General features: G+C 38.2%; 2 protein-coding genes across 2 annotated transcripts in view; one reads left to right on the plus strand and one right to left on the minus strand.

The window, feature by feature from the left end:
- The window catches only part of LOC140949654 (uncharacterized), a 460,765-nt gene that overhangs the window by 224,099 nt on the left and 211,391 nt on the right, over nucleotides 1-25,275 (plus strand). The window lies entirely within an intron of this gene.
- Nucleotides 1-25,275, minus strand: part of LOC140950308 (neural cell adhesion molecule 1-like) — a 48,386-nt gene that overhangs the window by 17,884 nt on the left and 5,227 nt on the right. Inside the window, exon 2 of the mRNA XM_073399534.1 lies at nucleotides 11,624-11,881. Coding sequence (XP_073255635.1) covers nucleotides 11,624-11,881 — 258 coding nt within the window. The remainder of the gene's footprint in view (nucleotides 1-11,623; nucleotides 11,882-25,275) is intronic.

Raw genomic sequence — 25,275 nt, forward strand, 5'->3', positions numbered from 1 at the left:
ACGAAAAGCCGTCAATGCATAATTAGGTTTATATGCCGTTACTAGGCCTAGACAGACTCGATAGATAACCTAAATAAAACATACTGTAATAATATACAGATACCTCCAAACGGAAGAAACATCAGTACGAGTAGAATAAAATCCGTAAAGCTTCCAAACCAACATTTGATATACATCGCGAATCTGATATTCGTTGCAAACGTGGCCAGTGAAGAATTATTTGCCAGTAACTCCGACTCACAAAAGGCGAAGCTGTACCGACGCAGATTGGAATCAAATTCCAGCGGAAGCATAAAGGTCAGTGCAACTAAAATAGCATCGTTAGCGGAAGTCAGCAGTCACATCATTAATTACTCATTGTTTTAAAGACGGAAAGAAACAGGTTAATTGTAGGCCCGTCAGTGAAATAAAAATAATATGGTTTAGAAGTTTCCAGTTGTCTCTATTTATCATATCAAACACTATTTTTAAGACGGAATCCATTTGGAATTTGAGTAATTTTAATTTTCAGTGGACAAAAACCTTGTACCAGAAGATTTTCAAGGGCTATAAATGTAATAACTTAATATATGAAATAACTCCAAAGAAAATGTTCGTATGGGAGCCCGAGAAAATAACGATTTTACCTGTGTTCTCTAAATTCCTGTGAAATTTGAATTTCCTTCTAGTGCTCCCATGAGAAATTGTGTTTGGTGTTATTACGCATAACTAATTGCATCTATAGCCCTTTAAAAGTGTATCCCGTTTATTTATTTATTTATTTATATACTATTTTTTAACTCAATTTGAACCCATTTTGTCAAATAGGTTTTAAATAGAATGAAAAGCGTATTTCAATGTATTTTTGGACTGACTTAAACGGTTTTTTAAACTGGTTAGAATTGGTATTGAAACAATTTTTGAAGTATTTTAAATTTCGTCTAAAATATACAGAAAATTTGAGTGTATGCTTTAAAAAAAAGGAATAAAGCAGGATGCAAACTGACAGCGTTTTAAAAATATTTGTAAACTATTTTGAATAACAACGCATTTTCAAAAAGAAGGTTTTAGATAACTACAAAAATACATTTTGAATGTATTTTTGGACTGATTACAACCCTGATTTAAAAATTATTCGACTGATCGTTGAAAATATATGTTAATAGTGTTTTAAATACTAAAGTAGAAAAGCAACAATTTTAAAAGTACACCATAAATAGAATGCATAAATGTGAAAAAAAAAAAGCTACTGATGACAAGAAAAAAAATCTAAAGGACACAGTTAAAAGTACAAAAAAAATCGAATGTAAGAGCATAAAAGCAGTTTGAAAACAGAATGAAACTACCACAAAAAGCATGAATGCACTAAACCGATTCTTTAAAAAAGCTCAAAAAGCAAGATTTGCCTGAGCGAAATTTCAAAACATTCAACCAAAATTCCGTCAAGGAATTCAGTTCAACAGAAATGTTGAAATCATAACTTACAATTACATTGCAGTAAATTCACTTTACTACAAAGAACTTACAGCACTAGGCCTGAAAATCAACTGTTCAGTGCCTAAGCTTTAGAAGAACTACATCAAAAAAATACCGTCAGATTCAAGCGGAACGAACGATTACGGCCTGAATTAGTGTGAGGTCAACCATATAGAGAGAGCCTGATAAACTATGTAAACTAATATTGCATTGCACCCTAGTATGCTGATGTTAACTCCCCTTCGTTTCGTTCTGGTAAAGCGTAGGCTTAAATGGTTCAGTATATAACATGTTATGCTAAAAGAAGAATTTGTTTATCATACTAGTAACGCTTGATCCCGAACACGCATGGAAGACGTCATAGTCCTGGAACAGTGGGCCGCCATCCGTACACCGATGAACACATCCCCTCAAAGTAAATACTGGTCGCTGAGCAGACAGAATGTAGGCCAATTTCCCTGGAGTTGATTTCTTGGGGACCGCACTTAATTTTAAAAAGAGGAAGAAAATTTCGTCGTCGCTTGTTTACATCCTCCATAAAACGTGAAATTTGCCATTTTCACGTCGTAGTCGTGCAGTAGCGACAAAAAAATGTACAAAAAAGCGTGATGGACGTCCAAACTTGTTGTTTTGCTTAATAAACCTATTGCTGTTTTGACGTTCTCGTTGCCGTCGCCGTCGTCGCTGATAAAACTCCCTATTATTCCTCCACCGACGAAATGCGTGACGAAGCACACTGTGTATGAGGCTATTATATTTTAAGCCGTTGTATTAAATATAGGTATTCACCATGTGGAAGCGTTAAAGTGTTGCCTACCTGTCTTTTAATTTGTTCAAGTGTAAGATCAATGTAACTCGCCCTTGTTCACTAACCTAAAAGAGGAATTAGCAACATAACGAGCCAGAAACCAAATTATGTAGGTAGTGTTCCAAGTGAGTTTAAAAATCTCATAATGTCGAGACTGATATATTCTGTATCAAACCTCTTTTCAGTTAGCGTGAAAAACCAAGCAATTTTAAAAGAAGCGGATATTTCAACTGATACAGCCGTAACTCTCGCCTGAAGGAGACTGGAGGGTGCTAGACTTTCCTCTTTTTTTTTTTTCTTATAGGTATCGTTTAGTCAGTTGACGCTATCCTTCGCAGAGGTCTCTCTGCATTACTGAGTTAGATGGCTTTTTATTTATTATTTTTATCTATTTATTATTATTAGTTTTTATTTTTTGGAAGCATTTTTTTCGCCCTAAGCTTCAGTAGATTGAATACCGAACCATCAGCTCTCTACTGCAGGAAACCAATAACCATTGCCAGGGAAAAAAAAAACAGCGACATAGATTCCGTGGGGGTTGGGGCAATGACATATCTCTGTAATGTCAGTATTTATATACAACATAATATACAGTTTACATTTAGGTTTGAGAAACTAGTTTCATGCAGCATTTAGGGAGTCAAGTTTTCGTAGCGTTTTCTCCATATCTGTGACTGACAAAATACTTTTAAATTAGTATTTGCATTGCCTCCTTTATTGCATTCCACAATTAACTTGAAGAGGCTATGAAAGGAGTAAATAATTTCTACAACATTATATTTTCAGGTTGTAATATTAAAGTGGTGAAACGGTCCTCAACGAACGTTCTTTTTTTTTTTTACAAAACTAATTGTGACATATAAATAATAAATCAACAATGATAAGAAGTGATGAGTTTTACTACAGTGTATATACTTACATTTTATTGCTATTCTTAATTTCCTTTCTGCAGTTCCTGCAGAATTGTTCGCTCTGCATGTATACACTCCTGCATCTGATTTGGTGATTGTCTTAAAAGTTAACTCAGCTGTTTTATTACCAGAACTCTTCACTTGTCCATGATGGATCCATCTCACGTCTGGTTCTGGTTTGGCTATGGCCTCACACCTGATATTAACAGCTTCACGTTCATTGTAACTTAGGGACCGGTCATTATTTATCACCTGGGGGGGGTCGGAGGATTTTGGGCTAAACACGATGAAATTTAGCCGATCCCCCCTTTAAATGTTATTTTATTGAAGTGATCCCCCCTCATAACTATATATAACTTTCGTGATCCCCCCCCCAATGTCTTTGTGCCCATATTCACCTTTCGACGTGTATATTTAGTGTTTTAAACGTTCATATACAGGTAGTATTTCTAACTATGATGTACTTACAGCATAATAAAGCCGTTATCGCGCAGTCTTTTTTCAAAAGTGTCTCTTGATCCGTGTCTTTTTCTAGTCTGGATCCAGACATCTGAATTCAGTTGACATACAAGCAATCTTGCTTAAAACTGCAAAGTGCTTGAAACTGCAAAGTCACTTTTTTTAGAGTGCCAAATAGCAGTCCGCCAAGTCCCTATCAGCAGGTCATATTTAGCGACAATTCGGCCATCTGGAAGGGCTAGGATCGGCCACTGTTCCTGTCTCCTTTTTTATTTTCATCTATAGTGTAATAGATCAGCCTTTGTAGCTTTGCTCACATTTTTATAATTTTTTTTTGTTCGTTTTTTTGTTTGTTTTCTTTTTGTTTTCCTTTTTTTTTTTCATCCAGTGTTTGCTTGTACAGTAACTTCAGCTATTTAGTCATCTGGTACAAAAGTTAAAACTACCATACGAACAGTTGACTGTTCATCGAGATCAGCAATGACAAGATCATCTTCGCTATCCTCGTCATCATCTAACTCCGTATCTGATTCTTCACTCTCTTCCTCACTGTTGGACAACTCATTCCCGTTGCCTGGACTTCTCTGTCGATAGTAATGGTAGCGAATTGCCTTTATCTTGTCCAGCTTTATACTAACAGTGGTCCGGCCATATTCCTTAAGGTACAGGTCGAGCTGTCTCACCTTCAGCTTTTCAACTTTGCCATTCTCAATAAGTATGCCCCACTGGTATTCCTTGTATGTTAGTTCCTCTTCTAACCTTTTTTTCTCCTTAGCCTCTCTTGTTCTAATATCCTTCCTGATCTTGATATCATTTAGATGGCCTAGGTATTCAATGACATGCTTTTCCTCGACACAATAGGTTGCACAGAAAGCAGCGATGGTATTTGGATTGCCCGCAGAGATGGCGTTTTGTTCGTACAAGTCCTTCAGACATTTCCTCGGTTGATAATCGTCTGGAGCACGACCTGTTGTCGGCGTTTCGTACACATCCATAAAGTGCCCGGAATTTTGCTTGTCTGGCACAGGCTGAGGGATTCTTTCTGTTACTGGTCCCACTCATCTGTTGTTGGTACACCAGGAACAGAGTGTGGAGCTTGCATCGCTTTGCTTATTGCAGGCATCCCGACAAAATTCAAAAAAGAGCTCTCCTCGGACGTAGTGGTCGTCAATAAGACTCTCTATTTTACTAAGATATGCCGCACCGGGTATTTCGGCCTTGCTGTTTTCTGAAGCATTTCGGTACGTATTTAACTCAGAAAAAACAAACAAACACGCTTTTTACAATGTTTCAGTTATCAGAAGTTTATATAGTTCACAATTTATAATTCACCTGTCATGTTTAAAGATGAATATTAGCTAAGTCATGAGCACGTTATAAAAGGAAAAATATAAAAGCGTTAAAACAAAGCTTTCTCGATATAAATTGAAATGCACACATTCGCCAGTGTGACAGACTTCCGTTTTTTAAATAAAGTTGTGTTAGAACAAATTGAGATTGCAAATGCTATCATCTCCCAGCAGAATGGGCGCATTTATGTTGTATGCTTTCAAACTGGCATTGTTCAAGCAGATTTGAGTGGTACCCCCTCTGAATCCTTCCAAAATTTTCAGGGATCCCCCCCTTTTGGGCTCTCAGTTTCGACTGATCCCCCCCTCTGTTCTCCTAAAAATCAAGTGATCCCCCCCAAAATCCTCCGACCCCCCCCCAGGTGATAAATAATGACCGGTCCCTTAATTCGACGGAATTTGGAGAGATGATTATTGGCCTCTCTACAAATGTGAGGGTAATTGTATAAGAGCATGTACACGGAGGATTACTTTCTAGTAATCTACATGTCACCTAATAGGCAGTAAAAAAGAAACAAACGTAATGTATCGCAGCTCGAAGTATCTCCTGTTTTAAATAGAGAGATTCAGAACCAAGTTTTAGCCAAACGGAAATTTGTACTAGGTGACCGAATTTTCCCTTTTCCTGTCATTTACTGCCGGCATTATTTCAACCAAAAATAGTAGTTTTACGCCCCATTCATCTATAAGAATTAGTTTGCACAGTTTTTATCAGCTCATTTCCTATGTCGGAAATTGTTGGAAATTGTTGTTCCTATCAAGGCTGCCTGAACTGGACAATATCAATGAGATGAGAGATGCAATGCTCAATCAGCTCGGGATAATTCCCGGCTTAAGTAAGTAAATAAGTTCCTATGTTCAGAAATTGTCAAATTCAATCTGACGTTTGCTGTTTGCCGTAAACATGCATGGTTCTAGATCTCGTCATGGTCTAATATTTCGAAATGTGATTCCTTTACGCATCACCTATGCGATCCGCAACATTTTGACATATACAGCTACTGAATTTATCAAGATATCGCTTATTAAAGCGCTTCTAAATCCTCTCTTGACAGATCGGACACCATGAGCCTGATTTTGAAAAACTAAGTCCTGGTAGCATACATGTTTTGCCGGTTAAACATAACTTAGTGAAATTATTTATTTTTGAATAATAACATATATGGGAAAGTAGATATTTTAAAAAGGGCTTGGCTTAGAGAATTTTATTTCGTTTTGAAAACTCTACGCCGAAGGAATGCACCGACGTTTGACAACGAAGGCGAGGGAGACAAAGCTTGGGGTATCAGATGGATTGTTTTTATCGCTAATGCTGCAACCATAATCTTTTCATCACTTTTAGCTATAAATAGTCAGCGAGATCGAGGTGGAGTATCAAAATAAACAGCATTGTAATGTATAATCCTCAATCAATTGTAGCAAAAGCTCATTTGCCAAAAACAATCGTTCATTTTTATAATGTGAAAAATTGTTGCTCAGTTTTCAGCTTTAAAACCTAAAGATTTTTAACACGAAAAAGTCTAGTTCTAGTGACTCCGAGCATAACTCAGGATGTGCGCACCTTCCGCTTCAAGAGTGACGTGATCAAAGCTTGATATGTCATCTGGATCTGTTGTGTCGGTAATCAAGCAGCCATACAACCTTTCATCAAGCTTGCTAATATTTCTGAGAGTAAAGATAACTTGACTTCCGGTTTGTCTCCCTGACACTCTTCCAATATATGCTGCTGGCGTTTTAACTGGTAGTGGGTTGCCTTTAAAAAAAGACACTAGCAACCCAGGCGGAGTATCAAAAGCAAAAGGAGTGGCTGCCAATCCCCACTCAACCCTGGTAAACGATGATGAGAAGGCCCAAGTAAAGTTCACAGAACAACCAGCTGTTCCTCTAACAACATTTCCGTTATATGAGGACGTGAAACTTTGATTTACTGCAAGAAAGGTTAAAAATGACATGTCATACTGAAAGAACAACTGCCAATGCAAGATAAATTTGTAATTCTTCCTCTTATTATTCTGACCGCCTGCATTTTTGGTTATTATTAAAATGATTAGAAGGGGTAATTTAAAAGCGTATAAGATCCGTGTCTGTGTACAATTGCGCTTATTCTACATTACGGGGTAGGGAATGCATGGTCTTTTCTTTTACATATTTCAAAAATGCGTAATGGCTAATGTTAGTTTCAGATAGTATGGAACGAATTTATCATCCGGATAACATGTAATTGTAATGTTTTCATACAGGGGCTCATTGTTGAATATTTTAAAAGCTTTAAAAGCAAAGTATTCATTAACTATGAGTTAAGTGACCGACTTTTCATCTAACCATAGTTGCCGTATTTCCTTGTTTACTTCGAGTGTCGCAAGCAAGGTCGTCCAGTTTATCCGATTACATGACACGATGCATGAATACGTCCGGCTTGATGTCCACATGAGTCTGCTAATGGTGCAAAAACATACAAACTTATGATTTCGAGGCTGTTCACTAAAGAACAATATTTGCGCGACGGAGTATCACTCGATTAGTTGTATCGCTAATCCTGCAGTCTTACAACTTTTTTTCACTTTGATTAATGTTCCTGAGAAAGTGTACTTTCTCTCCGTTGGGAACTATATAAACTCCTTTTTTTCTGCAATTTTGTCAATCAACAGAATTTTGGCCCATAATCAACGGCCGTTCGTTTTATCATGAAACCGAATTAAGTGTGGAAAGTTTGGAATAGTGTACGATTTGTTTTAAGTAGGGGTGACTGGGTATTCACAAGTTATTTATAAGACTGACCTACCATTCCCCTAATACACTCATGTTTCTTTCGCATGCCATCTTAATTTAGCGAGGTTGTAAAAGGCGTAATGAGTCTTAGAAGTTAGGCTATCTCTATACTACTCTCCTAAGTTAATAAGTCTTAAAACGGTTGTCGTGTACATTGTTCGCGTTGGACGGAAAGCCGTAAATCAGCATAGATTTGTATGTTTTACTCGACCTTAACACTCTTGTAGAGCGATGATAGCCTAAATAAAAGTTGTAATATATATACATACCTTCATGCGGAAGAAATAGCAGTAAGTGGAATACAATCCTTAAACCTTCCAAACCAACATTTAAAACGCATCTCATGTTAGTTGGAAGCGTAGCCAGTCGCAAATTATTCGCCAGTAAACGAGGGACACCTACTCCGACTCACAAAAAGCGAAAGTGACAGTGACGCAGTGACAGTTTGGAATCAACTTTCAGCTGAAGCAAAAAGGTCATCAGTGTAACTAAAATAACGTCTTTAACGGAAGTCAATAGCCACACCATGTCTTAATTATCGTGATTTGAGTTAATATTGACATTTTTTCCCTTTATAATATAATTAGTTTCCTATATGACATATATAACGGAAAGAAACAGGTTCTATCTTTTAGGACGATCTCAGGCGCATGTGGCTCAGAAGAAGGCTCTAAAGACAATAGATTTTTTCATTTGTCAAACAACAAGAATTTAGGGAAAAATGTTTGAATGCAGAGGTCCACGCAATGCGCAAATAAATCTGACAGGTTTCTCTTGCCTGATCTCTAATTAAAGAGATGCTGTAGCCAGACGTCAGTTGATGTGTATAAAATGAAACAAAACTGCATGCGACGCTGGCACTACAGCAACGAGCTGATTTATTATGGGCCAATATATGACTAACAAAATTAGCCTTCCTCAGGGCCAGAGCTATACCGAGAGAAAATATTTTTTTTAAGGGCCGATTTAAAAAATATTTTCTGTCCGTAAAGCTCTGGCCTTGAGGAAGGCTAATTTTGTTAGCCGACATATTGGTCTTTATAAAATAACGAAGATAGTATGCGCGCTCTGATTGGCCGAGCGGCGTGTTTGCATGAGAGTATGTAAACATGGTTGTGGCGTGAAGATGTTTTGTTTTTCGCGCGCTAATCACGCAATCACATATTTGGAAACGTTTTTGAGTTGAAACCTCCACACATTTACTTTATTTATACCCATTCCCTCGTCAGCTGAAACTTGGAAAATCTTCCGAAACATGCTGTGTCAATTTTTTTTTTTTCGCTTAAGCTAACATTGTAAGCGAGAGAATTCCATGTTAAAAATGAAACAAAACTGAATGCAAGGCTGGCACTACGGCAAATGGCCGATTTCTTATTTAAGCAATAGAAAACGTTTTCCGTGTTTGCATAGCCTGGTATAAACACGAGAGAGTTTGGGGGAATTCGAGACAGTTTTCCAATCCGAGACGAAGTCGAAGGTTTGCACAACTGTCTCGAATTCTCCCAACCCCTCGAGTGTTTATATCAGACTATGCAAGTACAGGAAAACAGTTTTCTATCGCTTTTAAAAATTGACTTTCCCGAGAAAAAAAAAAACAAAATTTGTTGTTTAGGGCACTGATTAAAAGAGAAATTCTTAAAGCTTTCTGCATTTTTGTTTGTAGTTGTATGTGTACTATACTGTATTTGTATTCTATTCTCCATTTGTGTTTTAGTAAAGCAGCTTTAAAAGATAACAGTTAGAGAATATAAATGGAGAAGGGCAAGATATACAGTGGAACCTCTCCTTTAGGAACCTCTATTCAGTAGACACAAAATTTGGTCCCGAAGGAATGTTGAGACATAATCTTTGCGTCTGCTTTAGAAGGGACACCTGGCAGGGGGAAAGGACGCTCTTTCTCAGGGTCCCGAAACCCGATTTTAACCTTCTTGCTTGTTACTCAAAAAGTGACTGACCACAAAAAAGGTTGATAAGTTCCATTGTTCAACAGTAAAATTGGCTACAAGTTTAAAACATGAACTATATTTCGCTCAAATCAATGTATTAAACTTGTGGGAATTCAACACACAACATCGCGGAGATTTCATAAATTAAATCATGATTTTTTAATTATTATCTGGCCGCTTTAAATAATGACTGCAGCACATTCCCATGCCAGGCGTAATAAAAATATATATATTTTAGCAAAGCATCCATTCAGGGGAAACCTTCATTCAGGGGACACTTGCCTTGCTCCCAAGGGTATCCCCTGAATTAGGTTCCACTGTAGTAGAATTTATTATGATACTGTTTCAATTAGATCAAATCTTATAAATTTAAGAGGAAATATAGAAGAGAGGAAACGGGAAACACACAAGTAATATAGAAGATACCAGGTTCTGTGTGTCAATAAAGTGATTAATACATGTACACTAGAAGTGACTGATATGAACCAAACCCGGTATACTGATCAGCGGTTCTGGAATCCCTAATTTGCTATCAACTACCGAAATCTTCACAGAGACAAACAAAATAGTTTTCCGAAAGTTTCTGATTTCAGATTTGATAACTTTTCTTCCTATTTCGACTGAAATGAGTCATTTAATTGCGATGTGTGAATGAGCAAATTTTATATATTTATTTGATCTAATTTTTCTTTCATTTTTTTTGTACTGAAAAAGTTTTTCCGAGTCGCGCACATTGCCCCCACTAGGGATTAACGATAAATTGAGCCAAAGAATGAATTCAAACTATTTCGAATCGCACAACAATAACCCATAAACGCAAAATTAGGTACGTTTCCAAATAATACTTTTTTAACGCGACTCCATTGCAGTTGACCCACGTGTCAATCCCCAAATTTCAGCGGACCTGTGTAATCTTTAACTCCCTGGCTGCCGTCATTAGTAATTTCCCGAATTAATATATACAGAATGAGTGTTTCTGGCGTTTTAAGCAATCTGATTGGTTCTCTTTCGCGGACTATGATGTGGTGAATATAAAGCAAAACAAAATCGCTGTCGTAATCTCGGTTTTTTGCCGGGGTGTTTTGCCAAAGTTTTAGAGTAAGAACTATTTGAACATAAAAGAAAATCCTTGCGTTATGATTTTGACGGTAAGAAAATACTTCAAAGAGTTAACAGCGTGATTTATTTTTTAACGGTCGAAGCCATGTTTAAAGTCAACTACAGCGGAGAACGAAACCGGATTGTGAACTCAGGATTTCCTAACAAGACTTTTTTTCCCTAGAAATCCAAGTTAACTTATATATATAAAAAAAGAAAGAAATGAAACCAAATATTTTCAAAAATTGTGTAAGGCAGCAAATAAACAGGACAAAACAATGCGACAGAAAAACAACACTCACCTCGATCGGAGCCGCCATTGTCAGCCTTTGCAAGAAGCAACAAAAAAACCTTACTTTTTTGGTGTGTTGACAGAATCGTAAATTTCTATATTTCTTCTCAGATGAGGTACTAATTGAAACTTTCGACGATTCCTTTTAACCCGCTAATGCGATAGCTTTCAAAAGGATGGAAGGATAGAATCTCTGTTTTGTCGTGTTGACAATACTGTAAAAAGTTTAACTTTTGCTTATCTCTTCTTGTTTACGGCTAGCATGTTCGCTCATTGCATTAACCCGTCAAACAAACGCTAATGATTCCCTTTCTGATTCTGTTGAGATCAACTCGTGTGTATATACTAAAACGATTATTATTTTCAATCGGCCTAAGGAATATCTACCTCGTCGCGAAATATTCGCCACTATTCACCTCTATCTCAAAGAATAGTTGTTAAATATTAAGCTGATGATTTCATGGCAGAATGGAAATTATAACTTTATCGTAATCAAATACTAAACTAGACGAATGATTGTGTCATATGATACTTACAGTTTACTAGCAGTATTAGTTGCTTTTCTGTAATCCCAGCGGAGTTGTTCGCTTTGCATGTATACGATCCTGCATCTGCTTTGCTGATTGAGCTAAAATTTAGTGTAGCTGTTTTAGAGCTAGAATTCATCACTCTTCCATTATGAATCCAGCTGACATATGGGACTGGTTTACCAGAGGTTTTACAGCTGATATTAACAGCCTCGCTTTCACGGTAAGTTGCCTTGCCTGATTCAGGATCAGTTATAATCGGTATCTCTGCAAAATGAGGCAAATTAAAAGGCCAAACTTTAGAAATAATATATTGCATTGCAGATCAGTACAAGGACAAAACGTTGCTTACTGAGCTGGCGTAAAATTTGAATACTGTGATCTTTAGAAGAAAACTGTTTTGAAGAAATATTTTGTATTTTTTCTTGCCCCTTTTATCGGAACGATCTATGTTGGTGCCTCACTTTCCTATGCCCGTTGACGTGATGTAAGAGAACTGACGTTTTCTTCATGGTAGCAAAACGCGCGATGCCTCTTGGTCCGCGGGCGCGAACACGTGCAGAATCTTTGCCGGTGGTGGCATTATCTAAGGTCAATCATTTTTCAAGATATGGGCCACGTCAAGAGTTTGAATTTGTTTAAAATTTGTTTAGCCAGATTAAATTTTATCAAAAAGTAAATTCAAAAAGTCAGGAAACAACTGAAACTTTCACGGACTTTCAGATTTCACTGAAGTAAAACAACACATGAGGAGAGAAAGGAAGAAAAAGGTAAGTAGATCTCAAGCCTCTAATTGAAGATGAACAATAAAGAGCAGGCTTTTATCCTTGCAAGTTACCGGGCGAGCCCAGCTCAACCCCATTAAGCTTTCCTCATAAAGAGTATGACAATAGCTTGTTGATGTTTTACACTAGTGGCCCCCACTAAGATTATCGCAATTCTGATTTTAGTTTACAGAATGTCTGTTCACACTATGTTATGTTTTTTTTCTTTTGAATTTAGTTGTTAAGGCTTTATTTCCTTTACATAAATATGATTTACAAGCCGGTTTTCATGTAGAAAGACGAGAAGTTTGAATCCTGACGTCTAGTTAGTACTTTGAGCAAAACAGATCTACGTCTGCATTATCCTTACTGGGCTCATCCTAGTCTATTTTACCGAGAGACATAACCTCATTGATTAAAATTTATGTATACAATACATGTGTGAGCAACAGGATAATCAACCAGAATACACATCAGATGTTTTGGAAAGCTTAATTTAACATAATACAGGAGTTACTTGATGGCAGTAACTGATATTATATGGCCTTTGTACGTGCGAGGGTTAATAAAGCCTTTAGCCTCACTAGTTTTCTCCGGAATGCGTGGATCTGAATTACTTCATCAGTATGTAATGGTGTTCACTAGTTGTTTTGTCCGTGAATGTAATGATTTCCAGCTTTTTTTTTTTCTTTTCTAATGCTGGGCCCAGCTCTTAAGAGTCGTTTGCCGTAAAATTGTCATGGATAGTGATATGCAGATCAAAATTAAAAAAAAAAAAGCAAGAATTATAGCTGACATTAAAGCTTCAAAAATTATCGAGAGTGATACCTTTTTGAGATAACAAGAGTACTTGGATTCGAGCGTTATGCTATGTAATTACTCATTTCGCAATTACTTTAGAATCATCAGTAGAAAACGACATTGTGTATTCATCAAAATTACGCGCGAGATTCGCGTTGGGATCTTCATGATGAAAACCTGTTGACCACGCTACTAGGTCATGATTTTACCTGTCACAATTGGCTAATCAGAGGGTATATAAGGAGCTGATACACCGGAACAGGCCCTTAAAAATTGCGCACAGGCTTCGCCGATTTCTCCGTCTTTCTCGATTTCGATCGAGGAGCCTACAACAGGATACTTTTACTAGAAAAAGGGTTAAGTCAGCAAGACACAACAGCAAAACATCACAAAGACTGTAAACACAAAGAAACAACGAAAGGTTTCGTAAATTTATTTTCAACAAAAACCCAGCTAATACAAAAGCTTAAACACTCAAACTGATATGAATGCATGGAAGAGGTTTTGTCTGACAGAAAGCGAGAACAAAACTTACATATCCCTAGGAGGAACTGAATTTACTTTTATATACTATTTAAAAAAAACTATTAAGAAACTGGATGGAACTGAGTAGGAGCCTGGCAGTCTAAAGACCTTCCAGCGAAGTATTCAAAGCTCCTTGAACGAAGCTGGTTCATTGAAGGAGATACTTTCAAGCTTTCAAGAGAGGTTTTGAGAGGCTGTCCGCGTAAGAACCGATAAGGCAAATTTCGCTCTATCACAGATTGCCCTGGTTTTCCCAGTGGAAGATAACTATCCTATCCCATGAAAAAATATCACATTTATTTGGACCAACTCAATTTTTTCTCTATATTACAAGAAGATTTTCTCGGTCACCTAAAACTGGCCAGTTTGCCGTCGGAAGTGGTGCGATTTTGGTGAAACTTTAGGGCTCTGTCAAACCTGCCTTACAAAGCCGAATAAGCTGATTATTTTACACACAAAAGTTTTAACTCCGGTTAATAGTTTCAAGGTTTAATGGTTGCATTCTGTAAAAAGTTGGCTGAGATATGATTTCTTTCAAATGACCTTTAATTTGCTTAGAAGGAAAAGTAATTTGCATAACTAGAGCTGAACGGTAATTTCGCAAAAGTGGCACCTGATCCAGAAGCAAGTCTATGATAAAACAGAAGTACTAAGACCAGTCTACTTCTTAATGCAATAAAATTTGTGGGCACTCTTCTTTGCGTGCCGTGCAAAGTTCCGTTAATGTTCCAAAATTCGCCATTTTGACAGCAAAGCTGGAATTGTAACGGTCTGCATCAGATCGACTAATTTCCACAGCTTTAACGTTTCTAGTTATCAGCAAATGTCATTAGACCCTTTAAATGTTGCACTTTCGAAAACATGTGAAGAAAACTTGGTAATCGCTTTTTCTTGGGTTTTTTTCTTGTCGACGATGAACGTGACTTCATTCTCCGTATGCAATTAAATTAGCCTTAGATGCGTCGTTTCAACAAATTGACAGGAAATAATATATAGATTTAGCCAGGGCTAAAAGCGAGGCTCCCATTAATAAATTTATAATTTAAATTAAACAATAAACTTGTATTCGAATTCCACAATTCAGTTACCTTTAGAGCACATTTATGTGACTTTTGAGGGAAAGGCTACCTGATTTTAGAGAAAAATAATTTGCAAACAGCCCAAGAGTGAACCAAATCTTACATCGAGTTGATAGCCTCATATGTACACCCAAAAACTGGTAATCATCGTCGATCACATTTAAGAGCCATAATGGCTCTTGATCACCGTAGATTAATTAGTAGAAAAAAAAATCAGGCCAACTTTTTGGCGTTCGACAAGTTTACTTTGCAAAATCTTGTCAACAAATCTGGGTGCGTGTAAACCAACCTTTTATACCATTTATACATCACATCTGAGGTGAAACAGTAGTATGAGGCACTGTTTTTATCATACCGGCAGACCTCGGACAGAAAGCAGTATTTCACAATACAAATTGCACTCATTCAATATTCATAAACTGTTAAAAAAATTTCCAAAATCACCTATACGGCCATCCGGTTCTCACTTTCGTAGTGCGAGCTGTGGCGAGTGTTTAAATGAACATTAACAGAGTTACGCTCCAACATTATAAAGAATTTATTCTGTTTATTTTTTAAAAACACTTCCCGGCTGCCGGGTATCTAGACACGTGGTTTTTTTTTTATTTAATGGTTTATTAACGCGCGGCATTTTGAGTACTCCTGTAAGCGATGTTCACTGAACGACTGAAAACTATCGGCACAGCGATTAAAATTACAAGAGAGACTAGTAACAATCAATAAAAGAAATATAATTCGGTGTAACATATACAGAAACAACAATTTTCATTCAGGAAGACAATTAAAGTATCCCTAAACTTCCTGAGTCTTCAAGCTTCAAGCTTAAGTTTATGTTTTAAGCCGGCTTCCCGGTGTTTGCTTTTTTCAAAGACGAACTCGAGGCAAGAAAATCGCTCAAAGCTTTCTTTTCCGGCCAGAATTATAACTAAATATTCTTTGGAACGTTTTCTTTCTATTTGCGGTAAGGAAACTGTCTAAAGGCTTTTTAAAGTTCTGTAAGCTTATCAAAGCTGATACTCGGTCAGATCATTGTCTCAAATCTTACAAACGTGCATAAACTAAATGACCGCATAAACTACGCTCGACTTCATTAAATTAGATCCAAAAAAACAAACATCAAATACAATAATTTCTCTGGCTTACCATTCAGCTCCTGAAAGGTATCAAGAAAAGCCAGTATCGCTTCAGACTTTGCAATCCTCCTACGCATCAAGCAAGGTGAAAACGAAAACGATGCCATCCGAAAATCGGATTTCCGACTTTGACAAGCGACGTATTCCTCAACCAAAAACCCAATAAACAAACTAGCCTTGAATAACAGAGGACTCCTGATAGGAGCTGAATTTCATTTTGCACATCCAGTGGAAAAAGACAGTTAAAAACATCACAAGTTGACACAAAACTCTGTCAGCTTCAGCTGTCAAAGTAAACAAGATTCAAGATGCTGCATAAATTTTCCGCATGAACTCACCTGTCAAATTTTGACCAATCAGAGCATAAAAATCGGACGTAGAGCGTGACCAACGCGTGACCTTGGTGAGAAAAGTCAAAAGCAACTGTCTTCCCTGCCTGTAACAGCTGGCTGAATTTTCGCGTCCGAGGTCAGTTTGCAATCCAAATTTTAATTGTGTAGCACATAAACACAACATATTTCATATGAATTTAGGAAAAACTTGAACTTGAGCCTGCGATCACTTGAAAACTAGTAACTTGTCAGCGGATAACTTCAAAAAATACGTGACCTCGATAGGTCGACACCTGAGCCCGCGATACGGTCAAGTGATACTGGTCAGCGGGTACCCTGTTTTGACAGCTGTCAATTGATCAAAACATTGATGTCCAATGTGTGTGCATTATCAGTTTAACTAGTAAAAGTATGAGATTGAACATTGTTCGCGATTTAGTAAAACAATTAACTGGTCAGCGGACAGCATCCAAATAAATCACGTCACCTCGATGAGTTGACACATGAGCCCGCGATATGGTCATGGGATACTGGTCAGTGGCTATCCTGTTTTGACAGCTGTCAATTGACCATAGTGTGAATGTCCTAAAATCCTATATTAAAGATGTGGACTTGCCAAGACACGCCTGAGACACCCCTCCCTTGAATTTGATAGTCTCCCCTACCCCACCCGTACAATCTGTAGACGCGTACGTACGCTCGCTCAATCACGTGACAACCAAACGAAAAGAGGTTGACCATATTCCATGAGTATGGGGCTCTGTCCCACGCGCGCTTCGCGCGCGCGGGAGCCCCGCTATAATACTTGTATTTCGTATTTTTAAGGGAAAAATATTTCTTCTTTCACGGAAAAACACGAACAACTTAGAATCCCCTTAGGTCTGTTTCTTTTACGAGGAAGAAGCAGCAGAAGAAGATATGTTTACGCGAATTAAACTAATGTAATTACTGTGGCCCGTCACGCATTCCCCAAGAGTGACCGTGTATCGATCAGTTCTTTTATCTTATTATATCTTTTTTGAAGTGATAGTTATTGATAATCATACAATTTAATCACTGTTAATTCCGATTCTTTACTGGGTGAGAAATACCGTGCAGTTGTATTTATTCCTTCTACGACCGTACTGAGTCAGTATCCCCGGGCGCTACTTGGATAGGGTTTAATATGACAGCCCATGGTGTACTACACGACAATTAGCTACAAAGTAGTCACTTGGACACGGCCAATGTTATTCACGAGCACTAGCACAATATTTTCAATTACAGAATGACAATTAATCTTTGGGAAATCGCTCGCAAAAAACTTCAGAAATACCGTGCGACAACCACAGGACCACACCTGCAAAGACCTTTAAGCAGCATACACATTTCCTAGATCCCTAGCTAATAGGCTACCCTACAAACTTTGCGGTGGTATTAACAGAGCATTGTGTTTATCGCTAATTACCAACATTTCAGTAAAAATTAGGAATGGCATGCAGAAAAAGGCATAGTTTTTTTGTTTACGGTCCGTCTCCTGTTAAATCCCAAAAGTTTTTGCCGGCTGTTAATCACACTAAATTAAGGATCCTTATGTTGTCTATGTTTACTACTGAGCTGATGGAGAAAAGCACGTGCACTCTTGTATGAAAGACGAAATTTTGTAAATTAGGTCTCCTTTTCTTTTCCTGGATTTGAATGATATTTCAAAGTGACACAAGATTTTTTTAGCATTACCCAGGGCTGTAGGTAGGTTTTTTGTAACGGGGGGCATTATCGCGAGTGGCGAAGGCACGAGCCTTGTAGGGGGGTCTGGGGGTATCCTCCCCGAGAAAATTTTCAAATTTGGAGGCTCCGAAATACTATTTCAGCACTTGTCATGAGATATGTCTATTACCACGTTGAACTGACTAGGTTGATCTTCCTTTGACATACACATAGGTTGAAAGCTTCTGATTGAGGGTGTTGTGGTCTCAATTACTCTTCAGCGATTCCTGCAACAAGTTTTTGCCTTTCGAGCACCTCGTCTTCTTGCAGCAGATCTCTATGGTCAAGTTCAATATATATTCAAGTTCATTACATTGGTTATTTCGTCCATTGCCTTATTGTTATTACACTTGGGACTATGTTTAGGTGTTGACTCAAATGGGCCTAGAGTTCAACATGGGCTGGCAAAGATGAGCACGGAATTGGAACGGGGGTGGGGGAAACTCCCTATGATGGCCTATACGGGGAGGCTCCGCCCGAAAGGGGTACCTTTTTCAGGCTTCAGGTATATGAAAGGGTAGGTATTTCACTAGATAAAGTATATGAAAGAGCGAGTGCTCTTATTGCAGCCTTAGCAGCATCTTTGTCGGTTCTTAAAGAAAAAAGAACTAATTTTAAGAATTTAAGGGAAAAGTAGAAGGACTTAATTTTTCTGAAATTTAAATAGAGAGGAGAAATTTCACCCCTTTAAGTATAAATGCTTGTAAAAGTAGAGGTGGAACCGGGGGTAGAGAGGGTGGATGGTAAAGTAGGTTAAAAATGGAGAGATGAGAGGAGCACTTTGATGGAGCACATTGTTCAAGAGGGTATAAATAGAAAAAAAAAAAGCAATCTGGAGGCATTTTTGAAGACTTAATGAAAACGTTATCAAAACAAGAAAAACAGAGAAATCTTGTCCAATAAACCTCTCCGGCAAAGGTGTTGACATGGTTCCTGACTGCTCAATCGTACTCTTCTCGACCCTTTGGCGTCAAGTTTTTCACGTTTCTTGCGACAGGAGGAGCAAATCGGCTATATAAAGTTGAACTGAACATTCTGGTACTTTTAAGTCTCCTTAATTTTTTACAAAACCAGAGACATGTTTTAAACACTGTTTAAGTTAAAAAAAAATTAACGCAAGAATGAAATACTTTTCATACACGTCCCCAGGACATTCCTCTTAGAAAATGGCAGGGACGGGAAAGCCCTGGGGACGAGGTTGAATCCTGACTCCGTGTAGAAAGTTCTTTCTTTTTTTTTCATTTATAATGCTCTTCAAACAATCACCAGAAAACTATCTTTTACAACACACGGATCAACCTTTATGTATAGCATTTTAAAGGTAAGAAATGATTAGGGCAAGATATACGGCTGTCAAAAAATAGAAATAAATAAGCTATCTTTGCAAGCTCAAATAAATTGGAAACGAACATCAGAAAACATCGCAAGATAAATGTTAAATAGAGAAATTAGAATATCTCTGTACGTTTAGAAATTTTTGCATGAAGAAGAAAAAAGAATGATATTTACATGATGGAGCAAAACTTTGGCTTATTTCGCTGGCTATCTGGAAATTCACGACATGTCTTCCTGCCACAGTAGTTATTTTGCTAGTATGATCCAGAGTGTGACCGGGGTATTGACAAGCCCTTAGGCTTGATTTCCGCCGTCTCCCGGCCCCTTGGGGGCTCATTTTCCAGCACAGCGGCCTACAATCGAACCTAACAAGACCTTGGCGCTCGCAAAAAACCTGCCAAGTAGGTGTCTGTGCCTTGGGCAGATTGTCATTTTAGTGTTAGCCTGTATACACACCGCCCCCCACCCCTTCGGAGAAGGAGCCCCTTCTCCGATTTTTCCTAAGGGGAGGGGGGTCTGTACACAGGCTATTTAGTGTCTGTGCCTTGGGCAGGTGGTCATTTCAGTTCCGAATACCTACTAAACCTCTACTCTCGCTAAAATGAGTTCATTCAGTCATTGACTTTGATACACTTAGACAAGTGACAGCTGGCTAAGTGCGACGCAATATCATTCATGCACTCTGCGACCAACACATTTCCCTTCACACCCCTAATGGGACCACACTCTGTCTTGACGATCTCTCCGAAAGAACAGCTTGATCATATGAAATAGATAATCCATTTTTCACAATTGATCTCTTCGGCGATTTCATTAACATAATTATATTTGAAACTGGCACCTGTTGCATTATAATTCAATTAGATTGAAACCAAAACAAGATCATCTTGGGAATACGGATGTTATACCCTAACAAAAACTAAAAACTGAGATAATCCCTTTTGCGTATATTCACCGAAAAAAGAAACTATTTTTCCCGTTTCATTCTGCTACCAATAAACATTTTAAAGACCTTTGAATGAAACTGAAATTTACAGCTAATTTGCCTTTTGCAAAGCTTTAGATGGATTTTCTCTTAAAAAAAACTTTTTAATGTTTTTAATGTGGGGCATTTTTTTTTTTTATCATAGTGCCGTGTACAAAGATCTGATAAGCAAAAAAGAGTGCGCACAAATTTTATCGTGCTGACAAGAGGACTTACCTTGCCAGTTAACCATGTTAACTCTTATTTCATCGCGCAGAATGCAGGGACATCAATTATTATGCATAATCAGCGAAGCGGCAAATTTGAATGCTGGCTGGCTAAGAAAAGCTCACAATAAGAGAAGAAAGGGCTCAAACTGGTCAGGTTGCGCTGATAAAACTTGCTTTCCCGCTTTCCAAAAGAAAAATCCTAAAAACCTACGCGCGGCTTTTTGAAGATGAATGATGTACCTGCAAATTTAGCCTAAAATGAAGAAGATTGAATAAGAGTAAGCATTATCCCTTTGAAGTTGAAAATACAGCAAAAACGGTCTTTTTTAGTATGGAGACCATTTTCGAAAGAAAATTTCTGAAAATTTACACTGCGTTTTAAAAACCTACGCGCGGCAAATGAAAGATGGACCTTTTCTCGAGCAGAATCCGCTTTAATTTTGAAAATCGGTTGAGTAGAACCACTATCCCTTTCACGTTGAAAACGTCTGGTACGAGTTGTGTTCGAAAATAGCGTGTTTCGAGCAAGCGGGCTATTGTCTCAAGCCCAAGAGTGAATAACAATGGTTGTCAAGACTAATACAACTAAAATTCGCCAGCGTACCCTGAATCGCCTGTGTTGACTTTTCTTATGATTGCTACTCCCATCGCTAATCTTTGTTTTTCAGGGCTTCAGTCTCTTTGAGCTCTGTTAAGGAATGTAAACTTACTTACCCGCCGTTTTGTATAAGAGCTAAAAACCTTTTAAATACAGAAGCAAAACATTACAGACCATTACACTGAGCGTCGGCTTCTGTGCGCTAAACACTCAATGCAGTGATGTTTATTTGTACCCTGCGAACAGAGTCTCCTTCGATCTTCCTAGATAAGTCGGAAAGAGGAAGGAACCTCTGCCGACATCGTCAACAATTCATATTGAGCATGCTCCAAATTCAAATTTTTCTGCGACGTCAATCAAACGGTTACCGTAGCATCCACTGTGTTTGTCAGCAAATGTAAATGTCAGCGGGAACGTACCGGTTCGTTTTTACCCTTCCGTAGCTGTGTTTCCTCTGCATTTGGAAGCTTTATAGGAACCATTTCACCTTTGGAATCTAAACTTGCCATGTTCAGTGTAAAAAAGACAAAAAAAATCTTAGAGCTAAGGTAAAACTTACGGTGCCGTTCAAAAACAAAGCATCTAACCTTGAAACACAGAAACACACAAAACGGATCGAAATCCACCAATCACAAATCACGAACGACGACTTTTTGTTTCCTTAGAGGTTCGCTAAGATGTATAAAAGGCAAGAAAGCGAAGAAAGCGCCGCTTCTTCAGATTTTGATTGACGTCGAAGAAAAACACAAAATCCAAAGACGTTTTTGGCATCGCAAGTCGGGTGTTATCCACAAACAGCTGTAAAGGCATCGATCATTTAAATGCAACATGGATTCTGTAGCCTCATGATCTTGTTTTGAATTAATGTTATCGCAAACACAATAGAGTAAGGATAGATATTGTTTCTTAAATTTTTTTTTTGTTGTTCATCCTTCCAAAAACTTCGCGTAACACTTACTGGATTGTGAATCCGTTCACGCAATAAAATCGGCTAAGTACATGGTTAAATCCAAAACAAAATCCATCTCGAATCTGGGTACATTTTCCAATTTTCTAAACTGAACGTTCAATCTATAATTTTCTCAAAATTCCTGCATGAAATTGAAGCGGTAGCTATTTGTTTTTCTATGGAGCGTGGGCGCAGAAAGAGTCAGCAAAATTCCAGAATTTGCGTGCGTGCACAGATGAAACTGGTTTATCCAGTATAAAACTTGTCTGACTCATCCAAAAAGCTGGATGATCGGCAGATCAAAGGAACTTGAAGATGTCGGCATAGTCGCTTCCTCTTTCCCGACTTATCTAGGAAAGATCGAAGCGACTCTGCTAGCAGGGTAGTTTATTTACGACACAATCAAGATCTCGCTCGCGCAAAGATAATTCGACATTTCATCATTCGTTCGGCTGTGGTTTAACTTTTTTTACCAAATGAACTGCCAATACAATAAAGCAAAAGCGAGTTTTTAAAATGTCGCTGCGAAATATGCGCATATTTGCGATTTGCGAATAAAAGGAGAAACAATAGCGAACTGTCCCCTTTGTTTAGTTTGCCACCTACATCATATTAATGAGCATCCGAGTGCTTTAAAGGCAACCAATCGTTGAGGCGCTTTCATAGCGTCCACGCATGATATGACAGATCTACAAACTTTGTTGAACTGGAAGTAAATGTCCCGAGAACAATAGGCATTCTGCGCGATGTTTTATTGTTATCAATAACTATCATTTAAAAAAAGATGATAATATAATAAAATTGATCGATACAACGTTATTGTTTTCGAATCGACCGTCCCCCCCCTCTTTAGGAATGCGTGACAAGCCATAGTAATTGAATTATTTTAAGCCACGCAAACATTTATCATGATATATTATTCAGCTGCTTCTTCCTCGCTAAAAAAAAACACAGACCTTAAGGGAATTCGAAGTGATACTTCGTTTCTTTCTGTGGAAAGGAGAGTTATGTTTCTCCTTAGAAATGCGAAATGTAAGGATTATGTTTCATGTCAAGTTATCTAAGGCTAATTTGCATACGGAGAATGAAGTCACGTTCATCGTCGACAAGAAAAAAACCAAGAAAAAGCGATTACTAAGTTTTCTCCACATGTTTTCGAAAGTCCAACATTTAAAGGGTCTAATGACATTTGCTGATAACTAGAAACGTTAAAGCTGTGGAAATCAGTCGATCCGATGCAGACCGTTACAATTCCAGCTTTGCTGTCAAAATGGCGAATTTTGGAACATTAACGGAACTTTGCACGGCACGCAAAGAAGAGTGCCCACAAATTTTATTGCATTAAAAAGTAGACTGGTCTTAGTACTTCTGTTTTATCATAGACTTGCTTCTGGGTCAGGTGCCACTTTTGCGAAATTACCGTTCAGCTCTAGTTATGCAAATTTCTTTTCCTTCTGAGCAAATTGAAGGTCGTTTTTTTTTATCTCAGCCAACTTTTTACAGAATGCAACCATTAAACCTTGAAACTATTAACCAGAGTTAAAACTTTTGTGTGTAAAATAATCAGCTTATTCGGTTCTGTAAGGTAAGTTTTCAAGGGCCCTAAAGTTTCACCAAAATCGCACCACTTCCGACGGCAAACCGGCTGGTTTTAGGTGACCTAGAAAATCTTTCTGTAAAATAGAGAAAAAATTGAGTTGGTCCAAACGAATGTGATATTTCTTCATGGTATAGGATAGTTATCTTTCACGGAAAAAATCAGGGCGATCCGTGATAGGCCAAAATTTGCGTTATCGGTTCTTACGCGGACAGCCTCTTAAGTGCCAAGCAAAGACGACTTCTGGTAGACGTCGGCCAAGGAATAAAATCACAACCACGGCCCGTGAGTTAAAGAAGAAGATCCTTTAACTTACCATATGGTGGATACTTGCCCTCTACTTTGGCTTTCGTGCTCGCGGGCTGAAATGTGAAGACGTTGCTTTGACGCGAGACAGATCGAAAGAGACAACGATATTCCTATGTGGAAACATGAACGAGGGTCCAGAACCCGTCAAGGCCAAGGCATACCCTACAGTGTTCGTTCTTTTCATCCCACCGCGAAAGCAACTGGAAATAAACGTTGTCCGGTTAAAATCTACAAAGAATTTGCCGAGAAAATGCAGGGTTGTAGTGCAGAGTCTCCAACCACCCGGGGCGAAAAACGTACATTTCACGCCTTCTTGATGCAAAAGTTGCAGAGAATTTTGGTCACCGAAGATCAGAAAGTATCGTTTCCTTCGAATCGGCCTCGTATGATCATCAACGGCGAATGTCTCTTGCGCTGAGCCGCTCAACCAAGTTTCCACTCGAACAGAAACATCTCTACTCTTCCACCGCATAAGTCACAAATGTTCAGTCTGCTCAAGTGCAGATGGGATCTGATTTCTTTGCGGTTACAGCGATTGGCAGCTTCAAAAGCTACACATTCAACATTCAGCTGTTAGGGCAGCTTTGCAGCACTGAAACCAACAACACTCCGGACCAAGCCATCAAGGGTCTGTGTGAGTAATACTGAATGGACTGAGTGACGGCGAAGCCTTTTTCGTTGCCTTTTTCTCGACTTCTTTTTGGTTTGAGTTCTATTTTAGAAGCTTGAGCAGCTTTTTGCCGCTCTTGTGAGTTCGACTGAGAATTTTGACATCTACTCATCAAACTTGTAAATCAATAAAATGATGTTATTATCGAATTTGTCCATTCGGGAACGAGTACGCGTCATTTACTAGTTGGTCTTTCTTCCCAGAACATTTCACTCGTTTCGCCAGGAATAAAAAGGCGAACTATTGGCTAAAAACATAGCAAGAACAGCAAAAACAGAATACACATGGTCGAGGTAAGTGTTATCAGCTGAGCCGAAGGCCGAGGCTGATAACACTTACCGAGAACTTGATTATTCAGGATATCAGAAAAGCTGAATATAACAATTGTTTTATTGTACATTGTAAGAAAATCGATGACGACAAACACACCATCGCAAGGAACCTGAATTGATATAGTCAGATTAGTCAACCTGACTAATCTGTAGGTTGTACTGATTTTCAAAATAAGCTGTAGGCTCTTATAGCCACTGAGAAGTCGGATAATGAGTGCAATGTATAATAATCGTTAAATATTGGCCCCGTTCTTTATTTTGCATTTCTTTCAACCTCGACTTCGTCTAGGGCAATTA

Source organism: Porites lutea, chromosome 10, assembly GCF_958299795.1.
Source record: "Porites lutea chromosome 10, jaPorLute2.1, whole genome shotgun sequence".
Classification (NCBI taxonomy): Eukaryota; Metazoa; Cnidaria; class Anthozoa; order Scleractinia; family Poritidae; genus Porites; species Porites lutea.